The sequence below is a fragment of the Lutra lutra genome, chromosome 12 (assembly GCF_902655055.1).
Source record: "Lutra lutra chromosome 12, mLutLut1.2, whole genome shotgun sequence".
Classification (NCBI taxonomy): domain Eukaryota; kingdom Metazoa; phylum Chordata; class Mammalia; order Carnivora; family Mustelidae; genus Lutra; species Lutra lutra.
The window spans coordinates 75,572,022-75,599,611 of NC_062289.1; the positions used below are offsets into that span (position 1 = coordinate 75,572,022).

Below are 27,590 nucleotides of genomic sequence, written 5' to 3' on the forward strand. Positions count from 1 at the left end.
AGTCTGATTCTCATTTTACATATGAGGAGACCGATGTCCACAGTAGTTGCGTGTCTTGCCCAAGGTCATGTAGCTTCTGTGCTGGGATCCTCAGCCTGACTCTAGAGCCAGACTTTTAATCAGGAGGCCAACCTACCCTAATCTTGTTAGGAGAATGAGCCAGAATGATGCCCGCAGAGAGGAGGCTGGGTGTCTAGAGAGCTGGGCCTGGGCCTGGGCCTGGCCTGCTCCATGACCTTGACCAGACTGTGCTCTCTGGGCTTCCCCGGGCTTTCTCAAAAACTGGCTCTGTATTCCAAGGCTGAAGGTGTCCAAGTTATGCAGCAAGCCTAGAAATCACCCCGATTTCATTTTTCCTCTCTTTTCTCCTATATCACACCATTGAAACATATCCCTTGTAGGAGAGCTAGAAAATTAGGGGGAAGAAAAGGAGAAATATGTGAAGTTCCAGTTAACATTTTAGGGTGTATCTTTCTAGAGTATTTTTCCAACATAAATTTCCAACATAAATATTTACCAGCATGGGATCAGTCAGCCTTTCTGTCACCTAACTTACCTTGGATGTCTTGCAGGGTAATGAATTTTTTTTTTTAATATTTTATTTATTTATTTGAGAGACCGAGATCACAGTTAGGCAGAGAGAGAGGAAGGGAAGCAGGCTCCCTGCTGAGCAGAGAGCCCGATGCGGGGCTCGATCCCAGGACCCTGGGATCACGACCCAAGCCGAAGGCAGAGGCTTTAACCCACTGAGCCACCCAGGAGCCCCGGTAATGAATTTTTTCTTTAAGATTTTATTTATTTGAGAGAGAGAGAGATTGAGAAGGGGGGGAGGGGCAGAGGGTGAGAGAGAGAAGCAGACTCTGTGCTGAGCATGGAGCCCAATGTGGGACTTGATCCCACAACCCTGAATCCATAACCTGAGCAGAAATCAGGTCAAACCCTCAGCCAACTGAGCCACTCAGGCACCCCCAGCATAGTGAATTTTTATAGGGTTGCATCCAGGTCTGTTGTGTATACCGTGGAATGGTTAATGAGAATATCTAATTACAGGTGATGATAATTTAATAGCTGGCGTTTACTGGAATCCTCCTCCTGCCAGGTCCTGCCCTGAGCACTTGCCTCAACAGTCATCCCAGCACCCCTCCGAGACAGGCCACTCAGCCCATTCGACAGATGACACTGAGTCCATTGCTGTGAACTGGCCCCAGGTCTCATGGCCTATTCCTTGGCAGAGTCAAACTTGGACTGGGTCCCCCTGAGCCGTCCACCTCTGCCCTTAACCACTGTTGGGCTACCCCACCCCTCGCCTCATCTCCCGTGTTCTCTTTGAGGCAGACACATGAGCTGGGTGCTGGCCAAGGATGGAAGGAAGGAAGACCAATTAGGAGAAGCCACGGTAGTGTACAGTGGCCCCGTCTGCAGCCCTGGGGAGTGTTCTGCTTTGAACAGCGCCTCTGCCTGGTCTGGAGAGCCACTCGGCTGCCATGGGAATTTGCCAGAGCTGCGTGGGGTGTAATTCAGACCGGCTGGACCGGACAGATTTCCCAAGACTTGAGTGTGTAGGTGGCTGGAACATCCGTGGCTTCTAGTCCTCAAAGAGTTATCAGGATACCCGGTACCTGGCCATCTGCTTTGGTCATCCTTAGCAGGGGAGCCCTCACATGAGCCTGGAATGCCGTTTCCATCTTAAGTTTCAGAGAGGTGAAAAGCCTTGTCCCAGGTCGCCTTCAGGGCTCAATGTCATCGACAGCTGGGAGCATGGGGGTATCCTGGGCCATGTGAACTGGGGGCTCAGCATGAGTCAGGGCGTGGATAACACTTTGGAGGTATTATCTTATTCCCTCTATGCTGCCGCAGGAGGTGGGCACTGCCTGTTCTAATTCTACAGATAAGGAAACCAGCTCTCTTGTCCTCTTTAACCCTGGGGACGTGGGTGTCTCAGTAAGTTAATCGTCTGCCTTCAGCTCAAGTCATGATCCCAGGGTCCTGGGATCAAGCCCCACATCGGGCTCCCTGCTTGGTAGGGAGTCTGCTTCTCTCTCTGCCTGCTGCTCCCCGTGCTTGTGCTCTCTCACTCTCGTTCTATCTCAAATAACTAAAGTGTTAAAAAAAAAAATAAAATGCTAACCCTGAGTTCCTTTTCAAGTGAAATCTTCCATGGGGAACCCTCTGAGGGGTTGCATCAAAGAAGGTTCTAGCCATTGAAGCTGGGTATGGGGCAGGGAAAGGAACCTCAGAGTTCGGCCACCCACTGGAAGTCCGTGGCAGGGAAACTGAGTCCCGGAGAGGGAAGAAGCATGTCCTGGTGGCACGGTGCCTGAGCAGAGCATGTAAGATTAGAAGCTCCTTCCCCTAGTCCTGGGTCACGGAATGTTACTCTCTGCTCTGCCTTCCGGGTTGGTGGTCCACAAAGGCCACAGCCTGGGTGTCTCAACTTTACATGCGGGATATGTGGTTTGGAGAAAGACGGGCCTGCCCTCTGCTCGCTCTTTGGTGAAGCTGCCATCTCTGTGAATCCTTGCTCCTAAGGATGGTTGGACCCATTTTACAGATGAGGAAGCTGAGGGACAGAGGCTGGCTGAGTGGCCGCCTGGGGCTCTGTGCCCCGCTGGCGGTTGAGACACACAACTTGTTCTGCTTCCCTGCAGGGTTGTGTTCGGTGTCTGGGGCCAAGGTTGCCCCGACTCCAGTCCCTGGTGTCCTCCATTCGCTTTGAACTTGAGTTCATATCCAAGGTCACGTGCTGGCGTGTGTTGCCAGCATGGGTGGAGGTAATGTTTCTTCCTATTAGTCATATTGTCTCCTCCTTTTATTTTTTATGTGAAGCCAAAAGACCCAAGCCACGCTCTAGGTTCTGCCCTCAGGCTTTCCCCTCTTGCTCTTATGTTGGTCCGTGTCATGAGGCAATGCGCAGGAACTGGAGCCCCTGCCTCTCCCCAGGCAGGAGTACAGGCTCTCTGGCTCCTGGAGGCCTAGTCTTTGGATGGCCTCTGAGGGGCCTGGGAGTTTGGAGGAAGATTTCCCTGATTCTGATTTAATAATTCCTCCTGGTCTGTGTAGGTCACAGATCCAGACAGCGGGGCCTTGGTGACCAACAGAAACCATGATATCTTTTTTTTTTTTAAGATTTTATTTATTTATTTGACAGAGAGAGACACAGCGAGAGAGGGAGCACAAGCAGGGGGAGTGGGAGAGGGAGAGGGAGAGGCAGGCTTACCGCGGAGAAGGAAGCCCATTGTGGGGCTCAATCCCAGGATCCTGACCTAAGCCGAAAGCAGACGCTTAGTGACTGAGCTACCCAGGTGCCCCAGAAACCACATATATCTTTATATTGCTTGCCAGTGGCTACAGATTTCTCTTCTTATCATAGCATGCACATTACATTTGCTGTGGGGCCTGCCCCTAGATCATATTTATTGTTTTATTAAATGTGTGTGTAGGTTACTTTATCAGAGCATTTTTTTGGTAACGCTGTCCTTAGCCAGATTCCACCATAATTGGTGTTCTTTTGATCCTCTGTATTTTATTCTATTTCAAAACACTCTAGGGGTGCCTGGGTGGCTCCGTCCGTTAAGTGGCCAACTCCCGATTTTGGCTCAAGTCATGATCTCAGGGTCGTGGGATCGAGCCCCGTGTCAGACTCCACGCTGGGCATGGAGTCTACTTGAGATTCTCTCCCCTGCTCCCCCTCTCCCAGCTGCTTATGCATGCTCGCTTGCTCTCAAAAAAACCAAAAAACAAAAAACAGCACTCTTCGCAGAAGGGGCCCATCAGTGTCACCAGACAGTTGAAGGGCTCGGTGGCACAAAGGGGTCAAAGGACCAGCTAGACGTGGGTCTGTGCCCTAATGCTGCCCTGCACCACTGTGTGGGGGCCTGGCTGGGCAGTGGGCAACTCCACCACCAGCTCCAGTGCCCTAAGCAGCATTTCCTCTAGTGGCGGGGTGGGAGGTGAAAGGCAGATCCCTGGGCTTCATCACCTAATTTCCAAATCAAAATGTCTGGGTGTGGGACCCAGGGGTCTGCAGCATGGGGGTTTGAGAACCAAAGGAAAGGGGAGGACCCACAGTGGTACAGTCACAGAGCCTGTTGTGAGCACTGGCAGGTTATTTGTTTAACCCTCACAGCCCTGTTAGTATCCCCATTTCACAGATGAGGAAACAGGCATGGAGAAGTTAGGGAATATGTCCCCCCACCCTTTACCCTGACAGGGACTGCATTGCTGGTCATCTGCAGAACTAGGACTCCTACTCCAGTGCTCATTTCCCACCCCTGGCTGCTTCTTGGCAGAGGAATGGAGACAGGGTCACCTGTGGGTGTGCATGGGTGCGTGTGCATGTGTGTGTGTGTGTACATGCGTGTACGTGTGTGTCCCGTTTGCATTGTTTACCAAGCAGGGGCCCCCATCTTCCCAAGCAGGAAGGCTTGAATGGGTCATGCTGGGAGCGGGGGGGTTGTGGTGCACAGGGTGGGGGCTGAGCTTGTGGCTACCTTGAGCGGCCACGTGACAAATGGCTTCCCCATCTGTGCACTGGGTGGGGTAGGTTTTCAGGGAAGTGATTAAGAAGAGCTTGGGTTCTGGCCTCTGTCGGACCTGGGTCCCAGCTCAGGCCGTTACCATCTGTGTGACCTTGAGCTGGACACCTCGCCTCTCTGAGCCTTACCCTCTCTGTCAGAGGCTAATCATAGTGTCTGCCCCCAGGGTAGTGGTGAGAAGCAGAATGCCCGGAGGAGCACTGGGCACACACGAATTTCTCTCCCCGAGTCTTTACTTGGCGACAGAACCAGATGCCAGATGATTCTGTGTGCATGCTTGTGCTGCTACTGCTTTTTTCTTTTTTTTTAAATGAACTATTTGTTTTCCCGAGTTGTACATTTTTCTCTCACCCACCGGAGGCTGGCCACCTGAGGTTTCCCGTTGGCCTGTCTGGGATGGAGCCCAGAACCGAAATACACAGCAACTCCCACTGGGGCGAATTGCATCTGCATTTCCTGGGGTTGCCTGAGCCCAGCCCCCTACCCCAGGTGGGGCGTGTGCTGCCCTGATTGCAGCATACCAGACCAGGGGGTCGGCCAACAGAGGCCTGCGGGACAAACCTAGCTTGCTGCTCGATTTTGTAAATTGGAACTCGGCCACCCACCTTCCTTTCGTGTGCAGCGGCTTTCATGAATGGAGAGGTGGCCTCACAGACCGTGGACCCACATGGCCAAGATCCTTGGCTCCCTGGCCCTTTACAGAGGAGACTTGCTGATCCAGCCTCCCCAGGCCACTCCTGTCTTCCGGCACCAGTTCCTCCTGTGTTATTCCCATTTGTCCGGTGGGAACACTGGGGCTCAGAGAGCCACTCCAGAGTCACATGAGTGACACCACAGTGACCTCAGCCTCCTCTGAGTGGGGGAGCTGGGATGTGAGCCCTGGGCCTCATCACTCCCATTCCCAACTAGTGCCTAATAGGGGGCCGAACTGGGCCTCTTAGGGGGATCCTGGACAGCATGTGGGGGACCCTGCTTAGGTCATTTTCGGTAAAAAGTGTAAAGATTTGGGTCTTCCTCTTGGTTCCCCTGCTTATCCGCTGTGTGTCCTTGGGAGGTGACCCCCACCTCTCTGAGTCCCATTAAATATGTGGTAATAAGGGAGGGTCAAAGGAGGTCGTGAGAGTGGCGGGTAGTGAGAACAAAATTCAGTGATCTGTGTAAAATCCTTAGCTTAGGACCTAGCATATAGTAGTGCTCAATAGGGGTGCCTGGGTGGCTCAGTCTATAAAGTGTCTGATTTCGGCTCAGGTCATTATTCCAGAGTCCTGGGATCAAGCCCTGCTTTGGGCTCCTTACCATCTCCCTCTCCCTCTGCCTGCTCCTATGCCTTGCTTGTGCGCCTGCATTCTCTCTCTCTCTCAAATAAATACATAAAATCTTTAAAAAAATAAGTGCTCAGTAAGTAAGAGCTCATACTTGAACGTAGAGAGCCAGCCCACCTTCTCTTCTTCCTTTTTTAAGCACTGAGAATGCTTTTATGCTTCAGAATTTACCTTTGACCTCTTCCTCTGGCTGGTGTCCCTCCAGAGTGCGGCACAGGTCTCTGATCCCCAGGGGCCTGGCCCCAGAGAGCACTGGTCTCCTGTCTCCCCAGGGGGTCCGGGTGGTGACATCTGTGGGGGTGGGGACGGTAGCCACGGCAATGGAATGTTTGGGAGCTGATGCCCACAGAGAGAGTTTGCAGGGCTGATGGCTGAGCCTGCCCACAGGGGCCCCGGGCCCCGCTCCAAGACCACTCTGTAAGTGCAGCTACCTGCCTGCTTCCCTGGCATACTGTGCTCCAGCCCCCTTCCCTAGTGCGGGTGGGGGGAAGGTGGGGGTGGGGGGACCTCTCAGCCTGCAGGAACCATGCTGAGTTCGAAAATTCACAGGAGCCTGAACCTGGGATTGGATTGGCGTGGTCTCAGTGTTAATGTCACCTCCTCTGTGACACGTTATGGCCCGTCTCCCTGCCCCACTGTGGGCATTTCCTTCTGAGCGTTTGTCACAGGCCTCATTATCCCTCACGCTACTTTCCTTGCTACCCCAGCAGGGTGTCAGCTCCACGAGGGCTGGGCCCTCTGTATGCTGCCCTCCATGTGTCCTAGTGTCCTGGTCAGTGCCTCGCACACAGTAGGTATAAACGTTCGTGGAATGAATGAATGTGGGCCTAAGGGGATCGTGATCACTGAACAGCCCTCTCCCCGCCCCTCCCTTCCAGTGGTCATTCAGGGAAACCCATGGGCCAGTGCAGAGAGAGAGAGAGAGAGAGCAGAGTCCCTGCTGGCCTCCCCTGCTTGCCCCCATTTTATGAGTCACGTGACGTGACGCCCAGGACAGCATCTCGGGGACATAGCCAGCTTTGGAAACTGACTCTTCTCTCTGCTGGATGTGTGGCTTCTGCAAACCACTTCAGCTCTCCACCTTTTAGTCTCCTCACCCATCACATGGAGATAAAAGGCCTCACCTTAAGAGGTTCTGACCAGCATGAAACGAGAAAGGGAAAGGGCAAAGGGGAAACAGCACTCGCTGTTTGTGGAGCGCTGGTCCAACGTGTTCTAACTTAGTTCCACCTCCCAGCACCCCTAGGAGGCGAGTTCCCCTTTGGCACTGACCACACTGCAAATGCCCTACAGGTATTGCTCTTCTCCCCATTTTACAGATCCAGGAACTGAGGTTCAGAGAGGCTCGGTGACTTGCCCAAGGTCACACGGCCAGTAGCTGGTGGAGCCTGGATCAGAGCCAGCCCAAGCAGCCTGCCCGTCCCCAACCCCCAACAACCTTGTGTGGCATAGATTTCTAAATGTACTAGTTCTATTATTTTATTCTAGAGAAAGGCAGGATGCCGACACTGAAAGTATGTCTTGAGGAGAAACATGTTATCGCCAAACCCCACTCCTGGTGATGGTTCGAATTGTCGGTGTTTCCTTCTTGTCTTTCTTTCTTTTTGTGGTTTGTGTTTGCTCTTTGTTTCGGCTGATGTGGCAGTTTTGCTCTTGGGCATAATTATATGTATCCTGTCCCCACAAGGGCCTGCGTCACTTGTAAACTGGAGAACCGGAGAGGGGGGCCTCCCCCACCCACCCTGCCACACTGGGCTCTTGTGAGGATGAAATGCAGTCTGGTGTCGAGTACACAGTGGTACTTAACCCATGCTGCCTTTCCTCCTACAAGAGAAGAGGGGCTCAGTGACCCCCCATATCCATGCATCTCATTTGTCTTCCAAGTCAGTGCCCTCTGGTAGAACTTCCTGCCCTTGATGGGAATGTTCTAGAGCGGGGGTCCCAGACCCGTTCTAAAAATGTCCAGATACTGACTAGTTCAGGTTTTGCAGAGTGGGTATGGTTTTTGTTGTTGCTTCTTTCCTTTTCCCAGGTCCCTTCCTCTTCCTGTCCTCCCCCTCCTCCTCCCCTTAAAGAAAAGTCAGACTTTTTTTTTTTTTTTAAGATTTTATTTATTTATTTGAGAGAAGGAGAGAGAGAAAACATGCAGGGAGCAGGGAGGGAAGGAGCAGAGGGAGAGGGAGAAGACACATGCCCCCACCCCCCTAGCTGAACAGGGAGCCTGATGCAGGGCTCGATCCCAGGACTCTGGGATCATGACCTGGGCTAAAAGCCATTCTTAGGGCGAAGGTTGGATTTGGCGCTAGGGCCACTGTTTGCTCACCTCGCCCCAGACCTGCCCCATCCAGCAGAGTGCCCGCCCCGCCCCCACGGGGTTACCAGGCTCTTGAAATATGGGGGCACTCAAGGAGTTGAAATTGAATGTAAATGCCTGACCAGTGGTTGGGAGGCTGTGGCAGCACCGCCCCCACCCCCCCGCCACCACCCAGCCTGTGGCTGGCAGGCTTCCCAGAGCACAAGCACCGCACAGAATACTGTGGCATTTCAAGGACCAGCCGGGGGCATCTGGGCCCCAGCCATCTCGCTCTTGGCCAGAAGAGCTTCAGGTGCCCTGGCCCTAATTGTTTTTATTTGTTCCAAGAGGCAGGCTTCGGCTGTGGGCTACCTGGGCCCCAGGAGCTCAGGGGATGCTGGTCGTTGTGGTTACACCTGGACATCCCCCTTCTCCATTTGTGAGAACTCAGCAGCCCACTTTTTCGAGGACAGGCCCAAAGTACAGATGAGAGGAGTGAGTGAAGAGGGAGCGAGGACAGAAATGCAGCAAGGGCCTTACACCTGGCAGATATCTAGCACCGCACAAATACTTTGGAGATTCTGAGTGCTCACTATGAACAGGTCGTTGAGAGCTTTCAACAAACAGCACATTTTATGAGACGGGAAAACTGAGGCCCAGAAGACCGATGATTTATGTATTCAGGGAGTCGTTCAGCTGCAGAGCTATGTTCTGAAACCCCCACGTCCTGCAACGGGACCAAGAGCCCCAGACTCCACGTGTGAGGCTGTGATGTGATTTCCCTTGTGGGCCTCAGTCATCCCATCTGTAACATGCGGGGAGGGGAGAAGCAGGCTAGAACTCCTCCCCACTGTGAAGGGTAAGGACACAGCAGTGGGATGTACACCAGGAGCCCCCTTGGTTCCACCTTCACCCCAGGTTCCTGTCAGACCCCATTGTACTCATGGCCCAGTTCCTTTAGTGCGATGGTTAAGAGCTGGGCGCCTGGGGGCACTTCGGTGGCTTAGTCAGTTAAGCACCTGCCTTCAGCGCAGTTAATGATCCCGGGGTCCTAGGATCGAGCCCCGTGTCTGGCTCCCTGCTCAGTAGGGGAGCATGCTTCTCCCTCTTCTTTGTCCCTCTCCTTGCTCATGCTCTCTCTCTCTCTCAAATAAATGAACTCTTTTAAAAAATGAAAAAAGAGCTAGGCATCTGAGTCTCACAGATATAGCTGGGCATCCTGGTTCCAGCAATCCCTGGGTCAGTTGCTCTTCCTCTTTTTCTCTTCTTTAAAACTGGGATCCTCATACTCTCCTCGTAGGGGGACTAAATGATACAAGGCACTCACATAGTAGGCATTTGGTCACTACTGGGTGGCAGCCGCAGGAGAATGTCCCACTGCCAGGGCGCCGTATTTATCCTAGGCTAGGTTTGTGGTACCCTTTTGGAAATGGGCAGTGTACAACCTGTTCAACCATACCCAGCAGCCCCAGATGGTGGTTAGTGGTATAGTGGTGGTAGTGGTTGCTTATCCTTACATTCCCTTTTCCTGAAGTCCAAGGTCCTTGGGCTGAGAGGAAGGAAGAACACTGGCTGGCAGAGACCGAGGGGCACCCTAAGGCGGCAGTGCCTTAGCTCACATTCTCGGCTTACACCTCTCTGCCTAAGCAGCAAGCCATTTCATTCCCTGTAGGACCAGGCAAGTACAGACCCCAGCTTTGGCATCTTGGGCTCAGATGGCCTCGCCTGGCACTCCAGCTCGTTCCCCAGAATACTTCCCTCCAGAGTCATCGCCGGATACCCACTGGGGATCCTGACCCCCTCCTCTGCCCCTCTGATGGGGCCCAGCCCCTCCCCAACATCCACCCATAATGCAGCCTCTCCTTCACCTCTACAGGGGTCAGCCAGTGGACAGTCTCGCCGAGCGGCCACGAGGGCTGGGACCCAGCGATGAGAGTGCCCGGGGAAGGTAAGTGCATCCAGAAGGCTCCCGCAGAGTCTGAGTACCTCCAGACCCTGCCCTAGAAAGAACTGCTCCAATCCTCCGGCCTCTGTCCCTGGGTGCCACATTCCCCCAGCTGGAAGCGTCCTCTCTGGTAGAAATACGGTGCAGGAACGAGCTGGGCCCCAGCAGCATGCAGGGGGCAGGCCTCAGCAGCTCTTGGTCTCAGAGAGATGATGGTCCTGGTGGTAGAAGAAGGCTGAGTCCCACAGGGGACTGTGGAGCAGATTCCAGGCATGGCCAGAATCCAAACCCTCCGTGTCCCATCTGCCCAGGGCCTTGGTATGCTGGCTGAGCCCCAAATTTCCCTAAACCTCATAATAGCTCTCTGAGAGAGGGTTATTACGCTCCCCCTGCTTTTTTGAGGGGGGAACAGAGGCTCAGAGGGGTGAAGCCCTTTGTGTAAGTTACCAGCTGGCAAGTGGCAGAGGGAGGATTTGAACCCAGGGCCGTCAGATGCCACAGCTGTGGCTCTCACCCACCATGCTCACTGCCAGGACGCTGGGACACCTCCCTGGACAGCGTCCAGTGGGGACCGGTCTGGCCTCTCCAGAGTTGGGGGTCCCTGGCTGTGGATGGCCAGGAAGCTGCCTTTGGGTCACTGGCTATATCTCTCTACAAGGTCACCCTACTTTTTCTTCTCAAGGGATCCCCCAGTTTTTTGCTGTTTTCTGCTTAGGGCTGACCTGTCTGCTTTGAGCTATTTTCTTCTGGTGGCAAAGACGGGCCTGTGGGTGTGTCCTGTCTGAGGACGGCGAACAGCTCGGCCTCAGCCTGGCAGGCTCCAGGCCTGCCACTCCAGCCGTGTGACCCTGAGCCAGTGGCTTCTTTCTGAGCTGCTGAGGGCGGGGTTTCCCTACCCCCAGGGATGGTAGAGATGGTCCCATTACGTGAGGCATGATAATAAAAGTTTTAGTTGAGCAAGTGCTTCATAAATGTAAAAACACAAAAATTGGGCGCCTCGTTTTAAATTGTTAATAACCTTGGGTGCCTGGGTGGCTCAGTGGGTTTAGCCACTGAGTCTTGATCTCAACTTAGATCTTGATCTCAGGGTCGGGAGTTCAAGCCCCGCCTTGGGCTCCACACTGGGCGTGGAGCCTACCCAAAAAAAAAAAAAAAAAAAAAAAAAAAAAGGAATAAAGTGCTGTAACCAAATGAAAAATCAGCATTTTTTTTTTTTAAAGATTTTATTTATTTATTTGACAGATAGAGACCACAAGTGGGCAGGGAGGAAGGCAGGGAGAGAGAGAGGGGGAAGCAGGCTCCTGCGAGCAGGGAGCCTGATGCGGAGCTCAGTCCCAGGAGCCTGAGATCATGACCTGAGTCGAAGGCAGAGGCTTTAACCCACTGAGCCACCCAGGTGCCCCATGAATAATCAGCATTAAGCAAACTTGGTGTGTCAGTAACATTTTCCTTTTCTTGCCTGTCCATTCTTCCAGGCCTTTCTCCCTGATGTTTGGGATCCAAACCACTTCCAACCCCAAACATAAGCTAGAGAGTACACACACACACACACACACACACACACACACACACACGACCATGCACACTGTACCTATCCTTTCTGGAAACAGCCTTCCCAAATTACCCCTTTTCTTCCTGTCTCTGCACCGCCCCTCCCATCGCTTCTGTTCCCCCAAAGCTCCATTCTCTCGCTCCCCACCAAGTGTCAGGCAGAAAGGGTGGCTCTAATTCAAACTAAAGTGTGATTGATTGTCCCCCAGAAGCACCAACATGAAATAATAAACAGAATTCTAGTCTCGAGTCTCATGAGCACTTGAACAAGTTGATAGGTCCTTGGAGAGGTTTCCAAGTAGCTTTATGTCTTGTTCAGCCTGCCTTTGCCCTGAAAGTAGCTCTGGAGTCAGATTTCCTTGTCCCAGACCCTGAATTCAGAGCATCAGGGAACGCCTACCATTGTTGGCAGCTTAGGACAGATGCAGTTTTCTCGGGAGAGAAAATTTCCCAGCCATTTCTCAATGCTCCCAGAAGCCAGGGAGCCCAGGCTGAGATGAATCTGTGCTGTGTCAGTCGCTTCTAGAACCCTCCCAGCAGGATTTGAGGTCAGTGCACCCCACCCCTCTTTGCAGCCAGGAAGCTGTGGTTTACGTGGGGGAAGTGACTCTCCCAAAGCCACATGGCCAGGAAATGCTGAGGCCTCTCAGCAGTTCGGACCCCAGGCCTGGATTGTGCGTCAGATGTTGATTTCCCACTTGCTGCGGCCCTGGGGGGCCCCGGGCAGCCCAGACCTTGGGTGTGGATCAGTCCAGCTGCATACAGGGTCCTTCAGTGGTTTCGGCTGAACCTCGTGTCCTTTGAGAAACACCGGCTTGGGCTCCCTTCCCACAGTCCCCGCCCCACTCACCAGGCTGTGTGCAGCTCCCCAGCCCTGCCTCCGCCTCTTTCCACCACCAACCCCCCCCCCCCGCCCCTGCCTTCGCATTGGCTGTTCCCTTTGCCAGGAACAAGCCCCTCTCTCTTCCCCACCTGGCTCTTTGAAAACCAGCCCTCCCCCTGCAGGAAGCCTTCCCTCACCTACTCAGGTAGAATCCGTCACCCCCTTCCAGGTGGGGCTCCACCGTGTGGGCAGACCTGGGGGCAGAGGCTGTGTTTCTTGGCTCCCTAGCCCATCTCCTGACAAGAGGTACTCGCTGAATGTGGGAATAAAAACCAATGATCATGGCAGAGACCAGTGATAATATCTTTTCAGATGCTCCCTACGTGCCAGGCGCATTCCTCGGTTCTTAAGGGAGTCATGTAATGGCCATGCCAACCCTTTGAGGTTGATACTCTTAGACCCATTTTACAGATGAGGCTCAGAGAGGTCAAGTGTGGTGTCCCCTCAGGAAGGGGAAGAGCTGGGATTTGAACCCAGGCCTGCCTGCCTTCTCGAATGCCCGCAGACCTCAAGACGTCACTTCAATTCTGGAAAGATGTGGGAAAGGCAAAGGAGGGCCTTGAGCATAAACTAGGGTGGAGGGCAGTCCTGTCATTTGAGGGGACTGGAGAAGGGGTGACTGAGCCAGGTGGACCCTACTTCCCGAAACAAGCCCCCACTTAAAAAATTGCCCCTGAAGTCTGATCATCGTCCCTGGGCAGCGGGTGTGTGTGTGTGTGTGTGTGTGTGTGAGGAGTGAAGGCTCAGGTTCAGAATTCACTTCCTCACTCGTCCCCTGCCCCTGTCCCCATGTCACTCTCACAGTCCCAGCATCCCTGAGTCTCCCCAGGACCAGGATACCAGCAGGAGCCCCGTCCCTGACCTCCCTCCCTCCATTCTCACCCCTGCAGGCCCTCTCCCCAGGGGCTTCCCTGAGAGTTAAGTGCAGCTCCTTCCCCTGTCCCCTGAGAACCTGTGTGGCTTCTGTGCCCCCCCCCCCAGTTTTTCCCTCTCCCTCCCATCTGCCTCCTGAGGTTCTTAAACACCTCACACCCTCTTCCATCTGGGGCTCTTTGTATTCTCTGTTCCTTTTGCCGGAGCACTCCTCCCATGCATCTTCACGTGGCCCACTCCTTCTCACCCAGGACTCAGCTTGAATGCCACCTCCCCCGGGAGGCCCTCCCTTCTCCTTGCCCTACTTGATCCCTCTCACCGTATAAGCCTGGTTTTTACCCTGTGGCTCTAGCTTGTGTCCTGCTGCTCCCCCCACTCGGAGGTGAGCTGCTGGAGTTCAGACGGCCTGCTGTCTTACCCACTTTCCTGTCCCCAGCACTGAGCGCGGTGCCTGGCACCTTTTTATACTTAGTACCCATTTATCGAATGAATTACCCATTTACTGTTTTACTCTGAGTGAATGGGTAGTGATTCCAGAAGAGGCCCAGAACAGGACAGGATATCCCAAGCCGTCTCCTGGATAGCACTGTGGTCCCTTGAGGTAGGCCGGCCTGGGCTAGCATCTTGGACCCCAGCTCAAGTGCTCCCCAGTTAGGCACCCCTTTCCTCCTCTTTCTTTTCTTCTTTCCCTTTCTTTCTATTCTTTCTTTCCTTCCTTTTTTTCTTTCCTTTCTCTTTCTTTCTTCCTTCCTTCCTCCCTCCCTCCTTCCTCCTTTTATCCTTCCTTTCTTCCTTCTTTCGTTCTTTTCTTGATTTTATTTATTTATTTGACAGAGAGAACACAAGCAGAGGGAGCAAGAGGGAGAGGGAGAGGGAGAAGCAGGCTCCCCGCTGGGCAAGGAGCCCGATGCGGTACTGGATCGCAGGACCCTGGGATCATGACCTGAGCCAAAGGCAGATGCCTAACTGACTGAGCCTCCCAGGAGCCCCTTTCCTCCTCTTTCTAGGGTCCTCATGTCCTAGCTCTTCTGGCTTCGCCCTGCTCCTTCAACCAAGGCACATCCCCCAGATCCATCCTGAGCCCTTGCGAGGTGCCAGACTCTGGAGAGACAGCCAGGAACAGAACACGCAAAAACCGTGCCCTTGCCAAGTGGATATGTGGCTGGATTGGGACGTCCCAGAGCACTGTTAACTATGCAAACATTCTGAGAGTCAATCTGAGAGTACTTACTCCCCTCCACCTGTCCGGTGAAGACCGTCATCGAGATAGGTTGGTTAGGGCCGGCCGCTCACAGGTGTCCCTCTCTCTCTCCCCCCAGATGCGAGCCCTGCCGGCCCCCCGCTGACCGGTCGCTGAAGCAGGCCTGCCACCCCAGGCCCAGCATGCGCCTGTCGGTACGGAGGGCACTGTTGGCGGCTGGCTGCACCCTGGCCCTGGTGCTGGCGGTCCAGGTGGGGCAGCAGGTGCTGGAGTGCCGAGCGGTGCTGGGTGGTCCACGAGGCCCCCGGCGCGCCATGCGGCCAGAGCAGGAGGACCTGGTGATGGTGGGCGCGGACCACGTGGAGTACCGCTACGGCAAGGCCATGCCGCTCATCTTCGTGGGGGGCGTGCCCCGCAGCGGTACGACGCTGATGCGCGCCATGCTGGACGCCCACCCCGAGGTGCGCTGCGGCGAGGAGACGCGTATCATCCCACGTGTGCTCGCCATGCGCCAGGCCTGGTCCAAGTCCGGCCGCGAGAAGCTGCGGCTAGACGAGGCAGGTGTGACAGACGAGGTGCTAGACGCTGCCATGCAGGCCTTCATCCTGGAGGTGATTGCCAAGCACGGTGAGCCGGCGCGCGTGCTGTGCAACAAGGACCCCTTCACGCTCAAGTCCTCTGTGTACCTGTCTCGCCTGTTCCCCAACTCCAAGTTCCTGCTGATGGTGCGGGACGGCCGGGCGTCCGTGCACTCCATGATTACCCGCAAGGTCACCATCGCTGGCTTTGACCTCAGCAGCTACCGTGACTGCCTCACCAAGTGGAACAAGGCCATTGAGGTGATGTACGCCCAGTGCATGGAGGTGGGCAAGGACAAGTGCCTGCCCGTGTACTACGAGCAGCTGGTGTTGCACCCCAGGCGCTCCCTCAAGATCATCCTGGACTTCCTGGGCATCGCCTGGAGCGATGCTGTCCTGCACCATGAGGACCTCATTGGCAAGCCCGGGGGCGTGTCCCTGTCCAAGTGAGTGGAGCCCTCGCCTTCCACCCAGCCCCCTGGCCCCAAGTCAGAGGCAGCAGGTGGGAAGAGTAGTGCTGTCTCTCTGAGCTGTGTGGCCTTGGGCAAGTCACTGTGCCTCTCTGAGCCTCAGCCTCCTCTCTGGGCATGGAAGAGGTCTGGGAAGGGAGTGGTTAAGAGCAGAGCCTTGAATTGTACCTCCCTCCTCGTAGTTATGTGTCCCTGACCAAGCCACTGTGCCTCTCTGAGCCTCAGCTAAAAATCCACAAAAGTGGGACCATCTACTCTTCCCTTTTCTGAGAATCAGCAGGCTTTGAATGTGCTTTGTAGTGAGCCGTCATGGGCAAAGGTTAATTTAAAAACACTAATCCGGAACCGGATTGTCTGGGTTCCCTGCCCTGTGACCTTGAGCAAGTGTCTCAGCCTCTCTGTTGTGCCCCATTTTCTTATCTGTAACATGTATATATACGTGTATATATAGTACATATATATATAGTATATAGTATAGTGTGTATATATATATATATATATATATATGTGTGTGTGTATATAGTATGTATATAGTATAGTCTATCAAACTTCTAGCTACCTGTGAGCATCAAATAGGTTAATACATGTTAGGTGCTATTATTCCTATCATTGTTATTGTTGTTGTTATCACGTTAGCACTGACATAGCTTTTATTGGCACACACATCGTTCTCATCCTTGTTACCATGGAGGGAGTGCCAAGGTGTGGTAAGCATTCAGTTAAGCCCCCAACGCATATTTTCTTTAACCGCCACAGCAGCCTGAGGACATAAGAACTCCTATCCCCATTTTACAGGTGAAGAAACTGAGTCTCAGAGAGAAGTTACCTAAGGCCACATGGCTGGCAAAGTGTGGTGCCAGGATTTGAACCGAGGTCTGTTGGGGATTCCAGAGCCTGTGCTCTCAAGCTGTCTGCATCCGGGACCTCTCCTCTTTCCCTCCTTCTGTCTCTTGCTCTCCGCCTTCTTCCTTTGGCGAGCTGTCCTTCTCCTAAGACCCAGAGCGTGTGGGCAGTGCAGGATCAGAGTGCGCCGTCTTTCTGTCTCCATCACGATCAGGCCCAGGAATCCCCGAGATGCTAGAGCTGGGATTTTGTAAATTATCATGACAAAAAAGAATGAGAGGACTGAAGGAGGATATCTTTGTTGTAGGAAATAGGGATGATTTCCCTGGGAAAGGAAAAACAGTCTACAGTCCCACCATGCGCACGTTGATGTGGTATGTGCTGGTCCTTTGTCAGGGGCTGTTGAGAACACTAGAGTCCTAGTGAACCCCAACATGTCTCCCTGTAACCTTTTTTCACTTTGTGTTTGGGACCACTTGCCCGTGGCCCCCCACCTGCCACAGTGACATCATTTTGGACAGCGGTGTAATATTCCACTTGGCGCGGAGCACAGTGTTTTAGTCCACATCTCCTGTTTGTGGACACATGGGTTCTTTCCAGCTTTCTTTACTCCTGTCAAGTATTGCTCCCGTTTGTGTTCTGGGATGCCTGTGTCTGTGTTATTTCTGCCTCACACAGTCCTGGAGATCTGGGGGCCTGGAAAGGTCATGCATATATCTGAGGTCTTTGACACAGTGAACCAAGTTGAGATTTTCATCCCAGTCTGCAGACTGCAAGCCTATTCTCTTCCCACCCATCCCCACCCTTCATCCTCCCTGCTCTCCTCCCTCCTGGTCCTGGCCTCTTTTTCCCCATTCTTCCCAAGTTATCTCTTAGGTGGGAAGGAAGCATCTAGAAATAGACCCTGGATCCTGGGAGTTCCCCTCCCTCCAACGTACAAGGCCCTTGACCTGTAGTCGGTAGGATCCTCATGATTCAGATGGCTGGTTGAGCCCATCCTAGGGGAGAGTGGAGAAGCACATTCAACAGGTTGGCGGTTCCACTGTTGCAGCTGAGGGTGAAAGGAACCAAAGTAGCCATCTTTAGGGGCATGGGGAAAATTAAGCTGTTCAGGGACACTACATAGCTGGAGAAAAGAACAAGGCATTGGTGAGAGTCATAAACCACAAAGCACAGCATATGATTTCTGCTTTAAAACCTGTAAACCAAACTATAGGATTTCCTTGTGTGTGTGTGAGAGAGAGAAAACTAACACCTCCTGAGACCTCACAATATGCCATATACTCCTCTGAGAGGAACTCATTTACTCCCCAGAACAGCCCGGTGAGGTGGGTTCTGTCATTATTCCCATTTGTAATCGAGGACTAACAGAGGAGGTTCAGAGAGGTAAAGTAGCTTTCCAAGACTACACAGCCAGTGTCGGTCCAGCTGGCATTTGAACCCAGGCAGTCTGGCCCCGGAGTCTGCCCTTAGCCACTCTCCTGTATAAAAGCACAGAAAACGGATTGAGAGGGTGGGCCGCCCAGATGGTAAGATGAGGTCCCTGTAGGGAGCTGATGCTGGGAGTCATGGCCACTCTTAGCCTCACCATTTGTGTTTTATAATTCTTTCTCAAGAACAAAATATCCTTCTTAGCCACAAAAATAAAATGTTATTTTTAAAAAGTCATGAAGACCAGGAAGCAGAATTTTAAGTGCACATCGCCTGATACTGTCTTCCGGCTTCTTGCTGCGTGCTTTTATCTCCAATGTACAGAGGAGGTATGAGGAGACCAAGTGACTTGCCCATAGCCTCACATCGATGGGGGCACAGCTGCCCCGGGGCCCAGTACCCCCAGCTTGTCCGGCTGCCCCAGGTGCCATCAGGGTCTCCCTGTGCCCCGCCCAGCCTGTTCTTTCTTCCCAGGATTGAACGATCCACAGACCAGGTTATCAAGCCTGTGAACCTGGAAGCCCTCTCCAAGTGGACCGGCCACATCCCTGGGGACGTGGTGAGGGACATGGCTCAGATCGCCCCCATGCTGGCTCGGCTTGGCTATGACCCCTATGCAAACCCGCCCAACTACGGCAACCCTGACCCCATCGTTGTCAACAACACACACCGGGTGAGTGTGTGCGCACTGCACTCTCAGCCTGCAGTGGGGGTGGGACATGGGGAACTGTGTTGTATTTCCATTTTTGCTTGGGCCACAAGGAAGCTCAAAACCAGTTGGTAGCTGGTCTCTCTCACACTAGAGCATCTAACAGTAGGTCCATTTGTGTACTGATTTCATCTGATTTCTCTGTTGTTTTTCACCCTTTTCCCACTATGTCCCTAGCTGTGTGTCTGTAAAGCTCATCAGGTCTTGGTTGAGACAGAGTATGAATTAACTATTGGTCCTTTTATTGCCCCCATAAATTTTAATGTTGATTTCTCAGACAAATGTAAGCTCAGGGCAGTTTCAAGTACTTTTTAAGCTCTCCTTAGTTGAGGTGGTCAAGGAAAACGACTGAGATGAGATGTTTTTAAAGCATTAAAAGTCAGCTAATCCTGCATAAAGGAACAGTTAGCAAGTTCATGGTCTTATTTACATGTTGCTGTCATGCAGCTTCGAGTCTCCTTTGGGTGCGGTGTTGTGACTTCCTTAGAGGCACTGAGTTAGTGAAAGTATTTGAGCATGGGGCCCAGGCCTGAGACCCTGCTAGCCCTCACACCATTAAGATCCAGAGTCTTAATTCTGGCTACACTCAGCATTTCCAAACACATTGCTGATTTTAGAAAGTAAACAGTTCTTTCTTTCTTTCTTCTTTTTAAAAGATTTTATTTATTTATTTGAGAGAAAGAGAGCAAGAAAAAGAGAGAGACAGCACTAAGAGGGGGCCCAACACAGGGATTGGTCCCAAGACACAGAGATCTTGACCTGAGCTGAAGGCAGATGCTTAACTGACTGAGCCACCCAGGCTTGTGTTGACAAGCCAAGGAACAAAGTCATAACTGCTGTCACTTCCCCTTTGATTCTTCAGTGACTCAAGGAGAAAGACTCCAATTGGTGCTAACAAGGCTTTAACGCCTCTCCCACACAGGCGGGCTCTCTTAACTCTGAGCTTTGGGGGCTCTGCCCTTGTGATTGAAGTGGGTCTGGGCGCTTCTCTCCCCCTTGACGTCTGTAGATTTTGCAAACATCGGTTTGTGGAAATACTCAGAGATCCAGTGAGTTGTGCAGGCCGTGTTGACAGTGTGAATATTCACAACCTGGATGTGGTCAATTTTTTATTATTCAATTGTTTTAAATCTTTATTATTTGTTATGTTTATTTTTTAAGAGTATTCTTTAGGCCTTACTTAAATGTGTTTCATACACTTTTCTGTACATATGATGTATTTCACATAATATTTTTGTATTTATTGCATATATCTTTATATGATAAAAAAAAAAAAATCATTTAACTGGGTTAAAAAGAAGAAACAGCAGCGGGCGTGATCTTGAACTCCATCCCCCAGGCTCTTCGCACTTGCAGTGGCTGGGCCAGGGTGAGGACCGCAGTGACAACGGACTCTCCGTACCCTGTGTTCTTAGTTAGGGGCCCAGCAGCAACTGCTCTGAAGTCTCTTTAAAAGGCAGAGAGGCCCAGGGTGCCTGAGTGCTTCAGTGGGTTTAGCCACTGACTGTTGATTTTGGCCCAGGTCATGATCTCAGGGTTGTAAGATCGAGCCCCATGTTGGGCTCTCTGCTCAGCAGAAAGTCCCTTTAAAGGTTCTCTCTCTGCTTTCCCCCCTCCCCTTCTCGCTCTCACACACACTCTCTCTAAAAAAAAAAAAAAAAAAAAAAAATTAAAAAAAAAAAAGTAAATAAATAAAAAGATGGGAAGCCCCTGGCTTGTTCCAGGATGCGGGTCAGAAGCTCCCATGGTAAGGCCTGACTTTGTGTATTGTATATAAATTTAAACATTTTGATGAGCAAGATCTACTCTCTGAGTCTGTTTTTAATTTGTTTCAAAGGGAAGATGTCCCTGGTTTCTTCCCAGGCGGCTGCCCGACACTTGTTTAGTTTTTATGGTAGTTTTGCTATTACTGCAAAAATAAGTTCCTGCATTGAAAACAGCACATGCATGTGCGTGTGTGTTTCTGTGCACGCATGTGAGTTTCTGCGCATGCGTGCGTATGTTCTTGCATGCGTGTTTCTGCACATGTGTATCCACGTGCGTGTTTCTGCGCATGCGTGCGTCCGGGCTTCGCTGTAGACACCGGGTGATCCTGTAACAGATCTGGCCATGCGGGACACACAGGCACTGGGAGCACCCCGGTACTAATGAACTTGTCTGCACCTACGCTGCCCATTGCAGCTACCAGCCACTAACCTCCTGTGGCCACAGGATGTGACGGGTGATATCTGGTCCACATTGAGAGGCGTTGTTAAGTGTAAACTACACATTGGATTTTGAGCTCCTGGTAGCGAGACAGTATGTCAAGTTTCTCGTGAATCATTTTTACATTAATTATACGTTGAAGTATGAATATTTTAGATATCTCAGGTTAGATACAAGATAGAACTGGAATTATTTCACTTGATTCACTTTTGGGGGTCCTTTTTTTTTTTTAAAATGTGAGTACTAGACAATTTAAAATGACATAGTTGGTTCACATTACATTCTATTGGACAGTGCTGGTCTGTGTGGTGCTTATATATGGAGAGATGGTGGAAAAGCCTGGGATTTTCTTTGCCCTAGCTGTGACCTCTTCCTGGCATGCTTTTTCTTCAGAGCTCTGCTTGTCTGGTTTTCCTTGTCACTGAGGGCTCGGCTCAAATGTCACTTGTTCTGAGAGGTCCTTTGGGACCACCTGCTCAAAATATGCCCCTTGGTCACTCCTGAACACATCCCTTTATTTTTTCCTGGTACTTCCCATGGTTTGATATATATTTTGTTTGTGCTTATTACTTGTGGATCCTCTGGCTTCGTCTCTAGAGTGGAGGCTCTAGGAGAAAAGGAATTTTAATTGTTTGCTTAATATTGTACCTCCAGAGCTTAGAATAATGCCTGAAATAAGAGGAGGTCAGCAAATGTTGGTTGGATGGTTGGGTGGGTGGGTATGTGTAGGCATGGATGGATGGGTGAATAGGTGATGAATGGGTAGATGGGTGGATGGATGGGAGAGTGGATGGATATGTAGACGGGTAGGTGGATAGGTGTATGGACAGGAGGGTGGATGGATGGGTGGGTGGATAGGTAGGTGGGATGGGAGGAAGGATGAATATATAGGTGGGATGGGTGAGTGGGTAGATGGATACATTTGTGGGTGGTAAATGGGTGGATGAGAAGAGAAGGTGGAGGTGACAGGGTGAATTTAATTTTTTTTTTTTTTATCATTTCCATGATAAGAAATACTTCATTTTTCTTTCCTAGGTCTTGAAAGGAGACTATAAAACACCAGCCAATCTGAAAGGATATTTTCAGGTTAGAAACCCCAAGGGGAATTCTGAAATCTGTTCATTGGACTGTCGCAGTAGCTTGCACTAGCGTGGACACTTTGCTTTCTAATCTGGCTGATCATTTTCTTGTTAGAAAGTTGGATTGGGGGGAGGGTAGGTCGGGCCACAGGCCCTCCCAACTGTCTGATCTGGCTGGAGCCAAATAGCAGCCCTTCTGCTCGTGGCCCTTCCATCACCTTGTCTCCTGGCTTGAGAACAGTTGGAGGGACTGGTGGGGGCTTTCTGTCAAGCTCTCTGTCTCTAGCCTGAAATTCAGCTTTATATAAAGTGGCAGTCCGCAAACACAGTCCAGCCCAGAATTTTCATCATTCAACCAAAAATCGAGAACCATAAGGGTCACATGATGTGGGTACCCCCACGAGTGTAGACATAGAAATACCCCTGCAACCCCGCACCCACCTCCCTGGCTGTGCTTCCCACACATCGTGGTTATGCCCGTGGCGTGCCGTCTGGGGATCATGTCAAGAAGGACTGCTCCCCTCACGGACATGACAGCCCCCCTTTAAATGAGGTGTCTTAGTTTGTGTGTGTTGTTTTTCTTTTTTAAATTGGGAGAGAAAGGGTGCCAGTCTCCAGTTTAATAATCAAATTCATGTGCTTATTATCCGGGGTCCTTGGCTTTTTGGACCCATCTTAGTTCTTTGGGGATGGCTTCATGCTTCCCTTTTGGGAGTCTGAGACTCAACATATCCTCTTGCCGCTGTGAAAAAAAATGTTGCCAGGATTAGTCAGCATTAATTTATTGCCTGCTTTACCCAAAAAGATGATGTAACAGGAACCACACACAGAAGTGGGGGTGGGGAGAAGTTAGTCGCCACCCGAAACGCCTTTTCATTTTTGCAGAGTATCCTTTTTTGCCCACCTGAATAGGCACTCGACATTCCTTGCAGTTCTATCAAATGAGCTGCTTGGGTTTGTGTTCCTCATGTTTTCCCATCTTGCGGGTTTCGCAGTTGACATTTGGGATGGTGACATAGTGTTCTGTAGAATGCATTACGAGCTACTGTTGCCCTAAGATCGTGTCCAGTTTCTGCGGCATCCTGAATGATGGCACGTGTACTTCATATTGATTTTTCCCTCTCTTCTATGGGATGGGGTGGGAGGGCTTTGCCGAACCGTTCCACTAGAAGACATCATTATGGACCGGCATTGGTGGGTGGAAGGGCATTTTAAGTCTTTTTAAGACTCTTAACCCAGAAGGCTAAATTGTCATAAAGAAGAGTCGGAGCGGTTTATGTTGTCTCGCGGTATGTGGAGTATTCAAGATCTCTGGCTGGCCTGGGACTGTTTCTTCCTCTGTTGGGGACAAATGAATGTGGAGGAATGGCAGGCATACGCACTGTCATCTCGAACACTGCCACGCTCCAGAGAGCTGCCCTGCCAGCTGCATCAGGCCCCCACTTTCCACTTCATCTCCCTCTCTGTCCTCCGCGGGGCACCTGGCTTCCTTCAGGGTAGTGCAGAAAATTGGAAAACAGTCTTAAGGCAACAGTTCCATGTATGACGGCACGTGCATTCCACGGGCCCCTCTGTAGCCATCTGGAATAATCATCCTGAAACCCAAGAGATGGAAGAATAGTAAGCAAGCCAAACAGAGCAGCTCACACGTTAGAATTGCAGCGAATGCCGAAACAGAATCCTCATTCGCAGCACCAAACACACCCTCCTTCCTCCGTGCCCCATTCCAGATCTTTGCTGTTCCCTTTGCTGGGAATGTTTTTCTGGCCAGACCTTTGTGTGCTTCTCCTCCTTTTCATCTTTTAGATCTAGGCTTATGGGGTGTTTCCTGACCCCAGCAACTGAGTTCTAATTCTCCGGACACCAACTGGGTTTGTTTGCGCAGTGACCCCCAGAGGTCATGTCAGACCCCATAGGTTAAGGGCTCGGTTCCAGAAGACTTGCCCGCACCTCGGATGCCAGCCACTGTGGGGATCCCAGGTTACCCACATTTCTGCCCAGCCAACTAACATTTGGGGGCTCCCATGACTCCCTCCCACAGTTGAGAATTTGCTAGAACAACTCACAGGACTCAGGAAAACACTACTTGCTAGATCAGTGGTTTATTATAAAGGGTATGACCCTGGAGCAGCCGTGAAGAGGTATACAGGGCAAGGTACAGGGTATAAGGGGTGTGGCGCTCCCAGGCCCTCTTCGGGCATACCACCCTCCCTGAACTTCCCATGTGCTCACCAGTCTGGAAGTTTTCTGAAGCCATCATTTAGGGGTTTCTATGGAGCATTCATGAAGTAGGTACGGTTGATTAAATCATTGGTATTAACCTGCTTTCTAGCTCCTCTCCCCTCCCCAGAGTCATGCCTTGGGCTTTCTAAGCCACCAGCACCCATCCTGAAGCCAGACACCTGTCATCTCATTAACATACAAGAGCTGCTTGTTCCTGCTCCAGAGTTTCTAGGGTTTTAGGAGCTGTGTGCCAGGAACCGCGGGACAAAGAGCATATGTTTTATTTTTCATTATGCTACAGCTTAAATGTCATCCCCTAATAGTGGCCTTTCCTGGACCCCGAAGTCACTCATATCAGCCCATTATGTTGCCTGGAGGTGGAGGGGACATCATCTGCGTATGTGTTTGTAAAGGCTCTGCCCGCTGGCATAGAAGCTGCAGAGTAGGACCAGGTCGGTCATGTTCACAGCACCCCCAGCACCTGGCCGGGGGTAGGTGTGCGGTAAATACCCCATGAGCAAGTACGTGCCTGCCCCCGTGATGTTGAGGTTCAGCCTCAGGGCAGTGAGATCCTGGCCCCCCAACCTGGCTGTGACCTCTTCCTCTGTGTGTTGTCTTCCTCCAGGTGAACCAGAACACCACCTCCTCCCACTTAGGAAGCTCATGATTTCCAGGTAGGCCTAAAGACTTCCCTTCTCTCCCCCCACCTCCTTCCCAATGCCTTCTAAGCCCAGGAGGGACTCTGCTGAAAAGCTTGCCCTTCCAGAGCCTCCCTGGGGAGGAGTGTCCACCAAGGTGGGCTGACCCAGCCCCAAGGGGGGTTTCCATGGCAACAAGCTGGAGAGCTATTTATAGAATCACAGCTTAGTCTTCTAGCTCTGGATCAGGTGGGGACAGGGATCATTGCAGAACCAACCAGAAAAATGTTTGTACTTTGGGGAGGGGGCACCAGGGACCCATGTGATGGGGAGGGGGAATTCTAGAACAGTTTGGCACAGAATGTTGTCTGTTTATCCTGCTTCTATAAACAGAATTGAGTTGGCTCAAAGCAATTAATGTCCTAAGAAAAGCTCCAGGCAGGTCTGGTCTAAGAATAACCCCCAGGGCTTTGGACCAAGTGCCGCTCCTGGGTTACACCTTTAGCCCTGAGGATCCCTGGGATGGCTGCTGACACAGAAGGAAGCTAGAACCCAGAGGGGGGCCCGTCTTGCCCAAGACCACACAGCCAGCACATGGCAGCATTTCCTCCTTCCCTGGACATCTTCTTCCAGAGTTGGCTTTTGAGGAACAATTTGAAGGCATGTCTACCCACCCATTAACTTGTGCAGTGGTAGGAGGACACGTTCTGACCTTGGGAAGTCAAAGATTTAGGAACCCACTTCAAATTGACCTTCTCCCAGCCTCCGTTTGTGACACCAGAGAAGGGGAATTGGTGGCGGGGGGGGGGGGGTGCTGCACAGGCAGCCGAGAGAGGAAGTGAGCTGGCCCAGGTGGGCGCCTGGGAATCCAGGAGGACTTGCGCCTGCACTGTGCATGTGGGCGCTGGAGTTAAGACCCCAGGAAGTGAACTTCCTCTGTGACTGGTGACCTCACAGAGAGGTTACGAGCAACTCGCATGGGTGTTCTCCCTTTTGCTCTAGACTATGAAGAAGCTTCCAGCCTGGGCTCTATTTTTAGTCTCCCAATCTCATTTTTAAATAATCGGCATATTTTCTAGTTTCCTTCCTTCCTCCCTCCCTCCTCCATCCTCCCCCGTCCCTTCCTCTCTTCCTTCCTTCCTTCCCTTTTTTTTTTTTTTAAATCCACTTTGCACCAGCCTCAGGCCCTCGCTTCATCAAGGATCCCGTCTTGGGTGATGCTGAGATCCCAGGGTTCTGCCCCATCCCCAAGGCAAGAAGCCTCCTATGGAAAGCCTCCTGTCTCCATGAATCTCCCTGACATCTTCCCCTGGTTCTCATTCTGCAGATTCTCCAGCAGAATTTTGAACCTGCCTGCTGACAAAAGCCCAATACGTTTCCCACTGTACTCTTTAAATGAGATACCATACACAGGGCACTTCAGCTTGTCCCTGGTAATCAGTTGGCCTGAAACAAATGCCCATCCTTCCCTCCAAAACCCACTGGTGTTTATGACGTAATCATTGCCACTTTCCCTTCATAAGTAGAAAGAGTCTATGTTTGAGGTCAGGTGGATACAGGTTGGGATGGATACAAGTTGGGATGCGGATGAGAACCCCAAGAATGCTTTTCAATTTAAATTCTCTCTGGCCATCTGGGGTGCCCCGAAAACCCCATTCTGTGAAGATGCACAAAGGCCATAGTTCCTAGTCACACATAATAGGAAAGGTCTTTCTGACTCTGGGCCTAACACAGTTGTCTCCCTGTTCAGATCTCTGCAGATTGTTGCTGAGAGGAGCAGACACTTGGCATTCGAGTGGAAATCGGACCTCTAATCCAAGCATATTGCTTGCTATTAATCGCCCAAACAGGACCGCTACTGAGGAATGTATTTGCGTATGTTTGCAAAAACTGCCTCACTGAAAACTTCCCTGGAGACTCTCTAGCTTTGGAAGCCCCCGGGGTAGAGAGCCGAGGGTTGGGCGGTAGTCTGGCTTTTGAAACCTAGGTATTTTTTAATCTTTCCCCTCAAGAACTTTTTTTTAAAGAAATGGATTTGCCATTTTTCTTAATTTGCAGGACCGCCCTGGTGGCTTTGTTTGCGGGGACAAGGCCCACACCTGTGCCTCTCCTATTTGACCCTCACTTTTCAATTCAAAGAATCTATTTAAGAATTTAATATATGAGGTTTTCTTTGACTCTTCCTCAGTTCTACTCAGATTCAGAGAAAAAAAAAATTATTTGAATAAAGTGAACAGAGACTCATTTGTCTATGCCTGACTTTATGGAATGAACGGATTTTCTTTTTTTCTCCATATTGGATTTTTGTTGGGTGGATTGATGACCAGACGAACAAGGTTCCCATCTCGGGGGCTCAGCAGGGCGCCCTGAGTTCCTGTGTCAGGTCCCCGGAGGCTGCCCTTGGGATCGGCCGCTTGCTAGAGGAACTCCCAGACAAACTACTGGACTCACAGTCAAGTTCGTTACCGTGAAAAGATGCAGATTGAAATCTGCAAAAGAAAAAGGTGCACAGGGCAGGTACAGGGATATTAGGTATGAACTTCAGGGGTCCTCACCCAGTGGAGGCTTACAGGCACTCTTAATTCTATCGGCCACGACAGGCAACAAGCATTGCCACCAGCAAAGCTCGCCTGAGCCTTGCTGTGTGGCAATTTTATTGGACATCAGTTGTAGGCACGGGGCACCTGTATGACTGATCTCAATTACTCCGTCTCCGGGCCCTGCAGAGGTCAAGTGATCTGGCCTGATCCCAGGCCCCACTATAAATCACATTGTTAGAATGGACCATCAGGCCTGGTGTGGCCCAGGGTC

General features: G+C 51.5%; 1 protein-coding gene across 9 annotated transcripts in view; it reads left to right on the forward strand.

Annotated features, from left to right (window-relative positions):
* Positions 1–27,023, forward strand: part of TPST2 (tyrosylprotein sulfotransferase 2) — a 48,342-nt gene extending 21,319 nt beyond the window's left edge. For 6 of the 9 annotated variants that reach the window (XM_047697381.1, XM_047697385.1, XM_047697384.1 and 3 more), the window contains exons 2-7: positions 10,027–10,098; positions 14,722–15,627; positions 18,382–18,598; positions 21,875–21,925; positions 24,767–24,815; positions 26,530–27,023. In XM_047697381.1, coding sequence (XP_047553337.1) covers positions 14,786–15,627; positions 18,382–18,598; positions 21,875–21,925; positions 24,767–24,808 — 1,152 coding nt within the window. In that variant the 5' untranslated portion in view covers positions 10,027–10,098; positions 14,722–14,785 and the 3' untranslated portion in view covers positions 24,809–24,815; positions 26,530–27,023. Of the gene's footprint in view, positions 1–1,752; positions 1,827–6,189; positions 6,275–10,026; positions 10,099–14,721; positions 15,628–18,381; positions 18,599–21,874; positions 21,926–24,766; positions 24,816–26,529 lie in introns of those variants that run through there. The other 3 variants (XM_047697383.1, XM_047697379.1, XM_047697378.1) reach the window with 3 other exon arrangements.
* Positions 27,024–27,590: the final 567 nt, after the last annotated feature.